The sequence below is a fragment of the Phyllostomus hastatus genome, unplaced genomic scaffold (genome assembly GCF_019186645.2).
Source record: "Phyllostomus hastatus isolate PE091 unplaced genomic scaffold, TTU_PhHast_1.1 phas_contig_159, whole genome shotgun sequence".
Taxonomy (NCBI): domain Eukaryota; kingdom Metazoa; phylum Chordata; class Mammalia; order Chiroptera; family Phyllostomidae; genus Phyllostomus; species Phyllostomus hastatus.
This window is the reverse complement of record NW_025333640.1, coordinates 24087130-24099553: the sequence shown is the minus strand read 5'-3', so window position 1 is coordinate 24099553 and position 12424 is coordinate 24087130. Positions and strand designations below refer to the sequence as shown.

General features: G+C 38.5%; 1 protein-coding gene across 4 annotated transcripts in view; it reads right to left on the bottom strand.

Annotated features, from left to right (window-relative positions):
- LRBA (LPS responsive beige-like anchor protein) overlaps positions 1-12424 on the bottom strand; it is a 513768-nt gene that overhangs the window by 23782 nt on the left and 477562 nt on the right. For all 4 annotated transcript variants that reach the window (XM_045831330.1, XM_045831331.1, XM_045831332.1 and 1 more), the window contains 2 exons: positions 11117-11179; positions 5775-5930 (listed from right to left, as the gene is read on the bottom strand). In XM_045831330.1, coding sequence (XP_045687286.1) covers positions 5775-5930; positions 11117-11179 — 219 coding nt within the window. The remainder of the gene's footprint in view (positions 1-5774; positions 5931-11116; positions 11180-12424) is intronic.

Sequence of the window (12424 nt, the reverse complement as noted above, 5' to 3'; positions counted from 1 at the left end):
AATGAATCATACTTACCGATGAAACACCCAGGAGAACCCTTATTTGGAACCATTTCCACATTGTCTTAAGTTGCTCTACATGATCCAAAGCACAACAAAACCTACTTGCTCTTGTCTATGTACTCTATAATTCAGACGTCACTAATAAAAACCCATCTCAGTTAGTCAAGATTTAATGCATTTCTTCTTCTTTTTAAAAGTGATCTACACAAGGACAATGTAAGTCACTGTGGACAGCTTCTGTTTTTTCAAACCAGGACTACAAGAACTAAGTTTTGATAAAAGGACTAATACGTTGTGGTTGCAATTGGAACCAGGTCATTCTTTCTTTGATTTCATTTCATCTGAATAATGAAACTTCCTTGGGGGGGCTGATGACAGAATCAAGGAAGATCAGGGCAGTTGGTCCAACGGCAAAGACTGGCGGTGATGGGGGAGGGGCCCGATACACTTAACACACGTCTAGGGCTTCGAACACAGGATGGATCCTTCACAGAATTACGTCAGAACCCAGTCAAGCCCCTGCCTTTTATTACCTTGGTTTCATCAGCTCTGGTATCTATAACTCACACAGACTTGTCCAAAGAACTGAATACCTACAGCAGACCTTCCCTTACATCCCAATAGTTTTTAGCTAACATTTTTCTTTGCAATGTCTACAGAATTTTAAAATGGATGTCACAGAATGTCTGCCTTTAGTATTCATAATGAGTTTTTAAATCAGTGTTTCAGTGGGGTCACAAAAATTATAATTTGAATGGTTCAAGGGAAAAAGAGCACTAAGCTGGAAAAAAACTAGTATGACTGAAAAGTTCATGTGTTCAACTTGGAACACATCATAACCTATTTAAAAGCTTAAGGTCTCAAGTATTGGCATCTAAGTATATTTAACTTTTTAAAATAATAATAAATATAACTAAAAAGTATTTACATTAAATTGTTTTAATTTTCTATTTTAATAAACACAAAGCTTATTACAAATGCTGCAAATTTAGAAATATAATACTGAAATATACTTTATTTAAATCCAATGGAAAGTCAAAGTCAGTGTGTTCACTCTTGCATGTATATGACCACTAGTAACTTTAAAATCAGATTCATTTCAATTTCAAGTTGCAAAGTTAATAAAGTACATTTTCTTCTGTGAATAAAGACTTCAGTCAAAGAAGGTACTTTACTTGCAAAATGTTAATATTCATTCCTGAATTTCTTCAGCCTTTTAAACTAACATTGAAACATTTTCTTTTAAAAAGTAGCTATATCTGTAAAGAATGTGGTAAGAAGAATTCAAGACTTTCCAAGATAAAAAATGGAAAATAAGTTAAATATAAAAATGTAATAATTTTCATATAATTTCCAGTTTACATGTGGAACAAAGTGGAGAGATTTCATGGTAAAATGGGTGGGGTTAAATTACAGGTGGGCCTTTCAAAGGAGGAGAGAGAAATTAGGTAGGTGAATGCACTCTCACTACAGATTAGAAAACCGAAGGTTAAATCAGTGAGTTTTAACTAGGAAGGAAACAGAACTGCACTGTCGTGGTTGTTATTGACCACAGAGCATGTGCAACGACGTCTGGCTCGGCCTGTACCTAAACGCTGAGAGCATGCAAACTAGGAGTGACTTAAATAGGCTGTTTAGAGTGAGCTCACTTAAGACTCGACACCCATCAGCTCGGTGGGTTGCAGGACTGAGAATGAGTGAGGTCACTACAACAAGATACTGTCGGTACTCAGGGCAGGGGAAAGGCAAGTGCGCCCCCCACGTGGACCAGGAGGCTCGCAAAAAGGCAGCTGTTCATTCAGCTATGTGGGTCGATTCCAACTCACCTGAGGACAAAGTAGAAAGTTGTATCTATAAAGGTGGGATGGAATAAATATGTGACAACTATCCAAAATTCATTTACTAAGTTTCATTAGTTAAGTCGTCACTGTGTATCTAGAACATCAGTGACAGGAAAATGGATACGAAGTCACTGGTTTCTTTTTTAACTAAAAATTTCCACTGCTTTAATTTTTGCCCCAAAAGTTATCACAGTGATTATTCATTCAACAAACATTTACTGAGCATCTACTAAGTGCCACACAGGAGGCCCTCGTACATCTACACAGTGGTAAACAGATGTGGCAAACAGACATGGTCCCTGCCCCCATAGCACTGACTGTCCAGTGGGGCAGACAGACATTAAACAAACACAGATACATAATTAGGAACAGTGATTAGTACTATAAAAATACAAAAGTGGGATCAGTAAGAAAAATGAGGTAGAACAAATTTAGGTTGGGCATCAGGGAAGAACAAAATGGGTGAGTGACGTTTCAGTATTTATATCTAAAGGGTTTCATATTTTAACACAAACTAATTTTATTCTCTACAATTTATACTTTGGGCTCAACTCTGGAAAACATTATTTTTTTAAGTTTACTTTTTTCCTGTTCTGGCAGCCATTCTTGGCAATGTATGTTATTGCTACGAGGTTGAGGTTCACTCCTCCTAAATAAATCACAGCATATAAATACCTGCTGCTCTTTGGGTAAATTATTTTCTGATAATCTCATAAGTGTTCCTCAACCTTTATTTTTTGTTTCCTTTAATACCAGTCCACCTCTCCACACACTAATATCAAATATTACCACGAGCACTAGAATATCCCTTTTTTTTTTGACAGAACAAATTTTCTAGTTAATGTTTTATTTGACAGCTGTGCTACAAATAAAAAAAATTCCAGCTCAGGACTCTGCACCACTGAATCTAAAATGTGGCCTGAAAATGATTCCCACTGCTGAGGGAAGGTTTTATTGTTGCCTCTGCTGTTCTGGTTGTGTCCCGAAAACATGATTTATGTTAAAAGAATTTCCTGTTACAACCGTGTTTCTTCCCTCTCCCCCTCCCAAACCTAATAAGAGAAGGATTTTTTTTTTGGCTTATGTGCTAAAATATAATTGAATTCAACACTTGTGATAGCTTTGCCATTACATATTATTGATCATACAATTTTTTGCTTGCTTCTCTGCCAGACTTAGGAGAGTACATTTAATATACACATATTGTCAAGAACGCAGTTACCCTAACTTAAGCTATTTTAAATAAAACTAGCATCAGAGTTTGTTTGTATACAAAATATTAAGAAAGATACGAAGACAATCGTTTGAGAATTTTTCACTTTTATGGCAAGCACCATATATATTTTTACCGAACAAATCAAATCAGTCCCATTAACATGAAGTTTAAAATAAGGCCACTTATTATGAAAATGTTTTACACACACACACACACACACACACACAATTTGAAAAAAAAGTAAACTGGAGGGTTTGGAAAGAGGGGAGGAAATGCTGTCTACTTTATTAAGTCTGACGTAACACGGCAGACACACTAAGAACTGAGCGTTTTCCAAACTAACCCCAATGACCAGCAGCTAACACCTGTATGAGGCAGCATGGTATAATCCCAAAGCGTGCTACATCTGAATTAACAGAAGCTGGCTCCAACTCCCAGGTCTATTCACCAATATGTATGCAAATTTCAGCAAGTCAAGCTTTCTCAATCTCAGTTTCATCACCTGAAAAAATGGGGATAAGGGCACCTATTTTGTCTGTCCCACTGGATTATTGTGAGGCTGTAATGAAATGTGACGGAACTTTGTAAATTCTAAAGAACTGTGTTTGAGTGTAAGCTTTAAGTATAACTATTACATAAAGCGAGGTTAGCTTTACAAATATTTAATAGTCAATACCTTTTAAAAACAATATGGAAGGGCGACAAACTCAAAAACCCTCAAATGGCAAGACCAGAGATTACCATAACATATAATTCCACATATCCGACATTCTGGAAAGGGCACAATCCTAGAGATCAGTGGAGGCAAAGAGGGGGCAGTGGGGGCGGAGCCGACTACAAAGGGGCAGCGCAGGGGGGCGGGGCCTGGGGGGGCCGGAGGTTCCTCTGCACCTGCAGTGTGGTGGAGGCTGCAGAGCTCCAGACGCTGCCAACACTAACGGAACTGTGTACCCAAGACTGAGTGTTACTGCACACACACGGAAAGATAATTTTCAAAAATCTATAAAAAACCATTATGTACTATAGGGATGTTCAAGAAAATCTTTTAAGAGTATGAAACAATTTCAATCTGAAAGTTTTTGCAAACACGAAGCACAACCTGAGGTCAAACAATGTGAGGGTGGTCATTACCGTATAGTAAAAGAAAAGGTTAATATTTAAATTTGATTATTAAATCAGAGAACATTCATTATGATCATACAGATACTATAGGAGAATATATCGATCTCCACTGCAGTTTTTAAGAATTCTAGAGGAGTTTTAGGTTCTACAATAATCAACCTCATAGACCTAAATGTGTAATAAAAGCCCAGCAAATCAGAAAGATTTAAATAATGATGTTTCTTTCTGGACCTATAGAATAAAGATAAAAATTATTAAAAAAAAACAAAACTAGATCACCAATTTCATAAAACAAAAAATAAATAGGGTCATGACTAAAAGCAAGTAGGGTTTATTCCATGAACAATATATATTCAACCATTTTCCCTCCTCCCTCATACTGCTACATTATTGTCATAAGAAAACACTCAGGACAAACTCCTTCAATAGCTGGCCATTGCCTTTTCAATACACTGTACTTGCTAAGGCAGGATAACGGGCTCATACACTTTATAAACATTACCAACAAGACTGAAAGATGACTTGCTGTAAAACATTTAATAAACTAGAAATTTCAATTAAAAACATTTAAATCAACACATTTGTAGAGTCCTGACCAGTGTGGCTCAGTGAACTGGGCATCATCCTGCAAACCAAAAGGTCGCCAGTTCAATTCCCAGTCAGGGCACATGCCTGGGTTGGGGGCCAGGTCCCCAGTAGGGAGCATACAAGAGGCAGCCAATCAATATTTCTCTCCTTTTTTCTTCCTTTCTTCCTTCCTCTCTAAAAATAAATAAAACCTGAAAAAATTATAAAGCTTTGCTTTAGCTGAAATATTTACTTACACAGTACCTATCAAGTTCTAATGCATTAATATATAGTGTCAATTATTTTAAAATATTCATGTGTGTGTGTGTGTTTACTTAATCCTCTACAGTTTCTAAAATATTCTAAAGAGATTCCACTAAATCTTTCAATGTTTCTTAATTTCCTATATGCAAACATTTATATACATTTATTGGATTGGATCTTCTGTAATAACACCAAGTTGAGCTTGGTTTGTCCTTAAGGAAATGCATGGAAATGAATAAAGAGACTTAAACTTTCATATTTTAACAAGAGCTGTCACATAAAATCAGTAGTCAGCTACTCTTCTTCATGATAGTGTAGATTTCATTTCAGCAAGATTCTGGGCAGAACTGGGTGGAGGAAGATTTCTACTCCCAACAAATACACCTAATGAGAATTTCCAGTAGGGAAAAGAAATCCTTTAAATAATACAAAAGTGAGAACATACACACACACGTGTGTGTGTGCACCTACGAGATTGTGCATATACACGTGTACATGGCATTTACGTGCCATCCTACGCTTTCACAGTGAATCATTCATTTGTAAGCATGAGGCTTGGGTGAGAAATCTACTACAAAACACTGACTCTTAAAAAAAAACATGCTGAAATTAACAGTAAATTGGGAAAACACATCGTTCCTTTATTTTATGAACTTTAGAATTCTGTAATATTTAGAAGGAAGAAGAGGAGAAAGCATTCTAAGTCTCTCAATGTTACTTGGAGAAAACTTCAGTTCGCGGACGAAGAATACGACAGGTACCTGTGTCTGTCGAGTAGACGCGGAAACTCTTATCCCAGAAGCCACAGATGAGAATATAGCGGTTGTCTGAGGTGATGACAAAGCACTGGGAATGGACTTGGATGCTCTGGTCCAAGAGGTCCGTGATTTGCCTTCTGTGCATTCCTGTATTGCTGGCTATGAGAACACAGGAACGGGAAAAAAAGCTTACTAAACATTAAACCCACACATGCAAAGAAATCCTATAGTTTGTTATACTGGGGATGGCGGGGTGAGGGCGGAGAGGAGGCACATTCCAAGGTAAGAATATTTGATTTTTAATTTTAAATACAGTAATATTTGAAAGACCAAATAGGAAAACACATCCGATTGTTGGAAGGACGTGGGTAGCTAAATTCAACAGTGCAGTAGGAAATTTTGCCTAGAGGAAAGAAATAATAACATACTATAACTTAAAAATAGTGTACAATTCTCAGAACATGCTTTCTAGCTCTTGGGCAGGACCAAACTAGATTACAATCTCCAGACCACATCACAGTTAGGTTTGTGTTTCTGACAATCTCATTACATCCACTGCCAGGAGAACGGCTTCCTGTTGTGACAATCTATTACCTTTAACTTTTTGTCACTAGGAAGAGATACTACAATTTAAATGTTATGTATCTGAAATATTGTAGCATCTTGTACTGCTCTGGCTGTAACAGGTCTTTGACTTCACTAGATGGGAACTCCCTCTTCCCTGTTTCCAGCTGCACTCGTGTGGAAGGGGAGAGTGACTGTTTATTAAAGAAACTTGTAACTGAAAAAGTCAAAGCACAGCGCGCTGCCACTCTCTCACCCCTTCCGTGAGCAATAAAACAAGACAGCCTGGCGGCGTGTTTCCAAAGTGCCACCGCGCACCTGAGATGGGGTTTGTCACGAGGCGCAAGGTCACACACACAGCGGCATCAGGCGCGGGGGAAGAGTAATCATCTTCTAGAAACACGCTACCGGGTATGTCATTATCGGAAAAGGACTTTTCACCGAGGTGACTTTTTTGGCATTATGAGGCCAGCCAGGCAGAAAACTTTGTTTCTAGACGTTGAAGGAGTCTTTCACACTAACTTCCCAGAATAAATAATGATTCTTACATTGCTCAAGAATTTTGATTGCAACAGAAATTGAAACAAACAAAATAAATTTCTGCATCTGATTATTATGTACTTTATACCATAGTCGCCACTTCAAAAAAATACTATAAATGTATTATTGAGAGACACAACAATAGGAAAATATCTATACTGTATTCACTGTTTATAATAACTAAGTCAATGTGGCCAATTTAATAAGGTTCAGAGAAGAACACAGAAGATAAATGTGTTCAAAATACTCTCCAATGCTTCGCCGGGAAGCCCGGGGGACACGGAGGAATAAAACATTCCCTGCCCTCAGGACGTAACACAACACGCCAAACATACACACGGACACGCGACACACTGCGCACGCTTGCCATGCCTGACTGCACAACCTAACCACGCAAGGGCAGTCGTGACTGTCTGTGAGCAGGACTCCTGCACTCTGGGCGCTCGGTGGGCTACGAAGTGACAGCACTGGTTTAAAGGGCAGAGCTGTGCTCTGGGGCCCTGTCCTCCCTCCTTCAGCAAAGGGAGGCTGCTGCAGCTGAGGAGAACTTGTACGGGAGCCGCCGTGAGTCACAGGGAGATATCAGTGCCCCCTGGAGGGCAGCTGTGTGATACACTTCAGGTGTTTTCTTCTTCAATCCCAAGAAACCTAGCAGTTAAAAACAAGGTATGCAGCACTTTCTAGATGGGTTATTACAGTCTTTTATTCCCTATGTGAAAATGTTCATTTTTGTCAGTGTTTTTGTGACTTTTGCTCCTATAATATAAACTTTGATACTGGTCTTTTGCGGGGCTTGTGATATCTTGGGAGGGCCTAGCCGACAGACTTGGGCATGGGCGTAATTTTGAACTGTGACCACCGAGTACCCATGGGTAAAGGCTGATGCCCCTTGAACATTCGTAATGAACTAGTTGTCAAGTAAATGCTTACCTGTAAGTTGACATTGCAATACCTGTCTGAATGTCTATCTATCCATCTCTCCATCTCTCCATCCATCCATACACCCAACCGTCCATCTATCTATCTATCCATCCATCCATCCATGTATCCATCCATCCATCCAACCGTCCAACCGTCCATCCATCCATCCAACCATCTGACTATCCATCCGTCCATCCATCCATCCGACCTACCTACCTCATGATTGCCTTTCCTTTATCTCTCATGTTTTCTCTAGTAAACCACCTGAGAGTCAGTGCTAAAGTATTTTTATTTAGTGAAAATTAGGTATATTTGTCTAGATAAGCAGTCTTCAACCTGTGGTTTGCCTGACCCTGGGTGGGGGTTGGTTTAAGATTTCCCCAGGGATATGCTGGCACAGATGGTTTTAAGGGGATCACTTTCTAGTTCCTCAGCTTTCATATTGTTCTCCCTGCCTGAGAACTCTCCTGTGAGTTTTCCTCACCAACCTTCCCTTTCCCACGCTCTTCTCCCACTGGATGAAATTACGGCTTATTTCTCTCCTATCCAGACTCTTCCTATGGTGCTTCACCTCAGGGTAGAAAAATCTTGAAAGTCAAGTAATGGGACAATTCGAAATACTAATGTGATGCTGAAAAGTGAAGGTGCAGGTATCAAATTAGCCCACCGAGCAGGCGGTTTCCAATTCATTGCTTTCAGTTCAATGGAAGGAAGATCCGCTCAGGCTGTCAATTGATAGATCATTAAAAATAAGTTTCAACGACAGATTGTTAAAATGATTGTTGAGTGACAGACCATAAAAATAATTCTCAATAATAGACCACTATATGAATGTTTTCACGTCACCCAGCAAGAGCTCAAAGGTTTGAGTGACATTATTAAAACAAAACTCTTTCCTTTCCCATTTATTTTCTCACGTTGAGTGACATTCCTCAGGGCTTCTGTTTGTAAAAAACAAACAAAATTGAACAGAACTGTTGACAAATCCTGTCTTGTTCAGCAACAAATAATGATCATCCATGAATATAGGAGCTATTTCATGAAAGATGTATTTCTAATAAATGCTTGTTTTGTGTTTAATGTTTATAAAAATTTATAATTTTTAATCAGTTTTCAAAAAATAAAATAGAACTATGTAGGGGAAGTACAATGAAAATATAAATTTAAGGTGTAAAAAGAAATAATGTAAAATTTTCAACTAGAGATTTTTATGCATTTTTTTAAAAACAAAATGTTGAGAGCCCTGGCTGGTGTAGCTCAGTGGATTGAGCGCGGGCTGCGAACTAAAGTGTCGCAGGTTCGATTCCCAGTCAGGGTACATGCCTGGGTTGCAGGCCATGGCCCCCAGCAACGGCACATTGATGTTCTCTCTCTCTTTCTCCCTCCCTTCCCTCTCTAAAAATAAATAAAATATTTAAAACAAAAAAAACACGTTTAAAAAAAACAAAAACAAAATGTTGAGTATCAATTCCCTTTGATATTTAGGTTCAACTGAATGCATTTAAAATTTTATATGTTTTGTAGCTGCTTAAACTTATGATGAAAACTTTTCGGATGTCAACTTAAAAATGTGTGAGAAGGTACATGGATTTTAACAATTATTTTAGGAGGCAGAGGAGCAAACGATCTGATGACCGGGGTTCTACAGCAGGAGAGGAAACTCTGGCCCACAGGCCACATTTGGCCCGTGTCTGGTTTTGTATATAAAGTTTTATTGGAACACAGCGATGCTCATGTGTTTACACTCTGTCCATGGCTGCTTTTGTGCTGTGACAGCAGAGTAAAGTTGCTGTGTCTGAGGCCTTATGGCCCACAAAGCCTAAAGTATTTACTGTCTGGCCCTTTACCAAAAAGTTGACCCATGCCTGGTGTAAAGGGTTATAACTGCTGAACTCATTCAATTATGGACTTTATACTATGGGATACACATTGTGAAGTTTTAAGGCAAATGGTAAGTCTGTACTTTAGAAATAGTGCTTTAAATGACTGAACAAATGGGCTTTATTATTTCCTGACATTTAAAACTTGACCAAAGTGAGCATTTGATTTTTTTTAAATATAAGGTATATCATATCTACTCAAAGCAAAACAAGATTTTGGAACAAGTGTAATATTAATCCTCCATATAGATAGTTACTTCTTAGATTTCTATTCATATTTGGGGAAATGATAAATAACTTAGTTTTGAGCTTAAAATTATTGTAGCTCCTCTTGATGGTTCCTCTGCAAATGGCGGCCATGTGGCCATCTAGTGAAACATTGGTTTGACACACGAGAACGGTGACATACAAAGAGGGAAAGTCTCGAATTTTCAACCACTGAATCTGCTTAGTCACATGCTTTATTTAAAGACTTTAAAATTCTAGCAACGGTGCTTGTGCCAGAAAAATCTGACAAAATTATAAGCCAAGCATCCATACTAGTAGTATACCCCTATAGATATGCAATTAAGTCTTTAACCTTAAAAGCTATTGAACACAGAATCTTTAACATCCAGGCTTAAATTCTTAGTGAAGCCATATTTGCAAGGATGAAGAATACTAAAATTAGAGATTTCAACGAACCTACTCAAAAGGCAGAACAGCAATTAAGTATTCTAAGTCATCTGCTGCTGATGCTCATTTCATCCCTACAGCTCTTCCTGGTCTCCTTCCTTTTCCTTTTCTTTCCCCCTGAACAAATTTAACCTCCAATGGCAATTTATTGGGCTGTAGGACCCTAGGAAAATGAATACGAATATCTTAACACTGCCATTGGCTGGGCAATATATTTCAACTTTGAAACTGCTCTGCAATTGCCCATTAATCCCCTCAGACTGAATAGAGGGTCCAGGAAGAAAGGATTGATCTCCTTTAATGATGAAACCCTGGCACTACAGTTTTATTTTTCACAACACAGTGCTGCTAAGAACCCCACTGTTATTATGAAAATTTCCCTAGCAAAGGAGCTCCATCACATTACTGGTGCACCAATTCATCATAACGTGCCTCGCTCCTGCTCATCAACAAGTCTGAGTGATGAAAAGATCCAATATTATCCTGACAGTACTTCATGCGCATTCTCAATCACACATTATTACAGCATCCATATTAATTTTCAGTGACACGCGTCCTAGGCCTGTTCAAATTAGGCAAACCAACGAGGGGGAGTTGATGAAATACCAGCATAGCCACAGCTCATTGCATTCCAATTTGCATGCAAATGGTTTATCAGGAAAATTCCATTCCCAGCAACCAGCAAGTGAAAAACAACTGTAATCTACACTTCAGGGCCACCATACAGAGCTTAATGAATCGCAAAGAGAGAAGGAAGTGACAGACCTATGAGAGGATCGATTTCCACTGGCAGCTGGTATGGCTGGTCTTGTACAGCACCTTGATGAGCTGGAATTCACAAAAGATTTTTAAAAACAGCATTATTTTTCATATATAAACTACACAAAAACGCATAAGTCACATCTCATGTACAATTGTTTCCAACCCCCAAACCTCGCATACGGTTTAGCGAAATTTAAAGAAAAAAAAAAACAGCCCAGGTGCTTTTCTGGCTAGCTCATGGAACATTTATTTTAGATTAGAGCTGTGCTGAACCTGTGCCATCAGCAGTGGCTCTGGTCCTGGGCCATAAGCTATAGCAGATGCTTGACTGGCAACCTCTGATGCTGCAACAAAACAAAATTAAGTGGTAAAGCGCACTGAAAACAAAATGTGACAACCATCTGCTGACTGTAGCAAATACTATTTTTTTGTTACTTCTTTAAAAGGCAGTCCTGAGTGCTGCGGCACAAAGGCTCCACGAAAACGTCAATTTATGATGGAGAAAGGGAAGGCTCTAAGTCAGGGAACATTTAATGTTTCATCCATCACTTAAAATCAATCAATCGAAAGTTTGAATACAAATAAAGAAAGCTATCTGCAGATGAATGTTTCAGTTAAATGCATTTGACTGAAATATTTTCCTCAAGGTTTGAGGTTTTTTAAAAAAAAGTTTTATTAATATTTAATATTGCCATGGTTTCCATTTAAAAATACCCCAAGAAGCAAATGTGTAACAAAAATCAATCCGTACTAAGAACAGTTTGTTCGATTCTCAGAATGGTTCTAAAGAGACGGGCGTGTTGATTTCGTCGTGGAGAAGAGCTGGTGAGGCTGTCCCCCGCCCATGACAGGCAGAGGTCTCTAGGAGGAGAGGAAGTGCTCTGCTGGCGGCTGGCTGTGCACCCTGGGCAAACCATAAACCCCAAAATGAAGGGTTTGGACTAGATGATCTTTTCGGCTTTATAATTCTGGTAGTTAAATTCTGGGACCTTTTCCAAACGATTTTCCCCAAATGACTCAGCCACTCATCCTGGTCAGTATCTGCCTTTCATAGACTCATAAGCATTTAAACTGCTTGGTCAGTATTAGAGCTCTGCTTAATACCATCAGATTTTAGGAAATCTTTCTGACTGTCCTTGAGGGGCCTGGATATAAAAATGCAGTGCATTCCAATGAGTTCATTAGATTTTTAAATTTATCATGTCACCATTTCCCATTAGCAAATACCAACTTTTCAAGGATGTCTGGAAGATAAAATAAGCAATACAGTATTAGCACTAAAAATTATAGGTGAGTATCCATAAGAAGTTA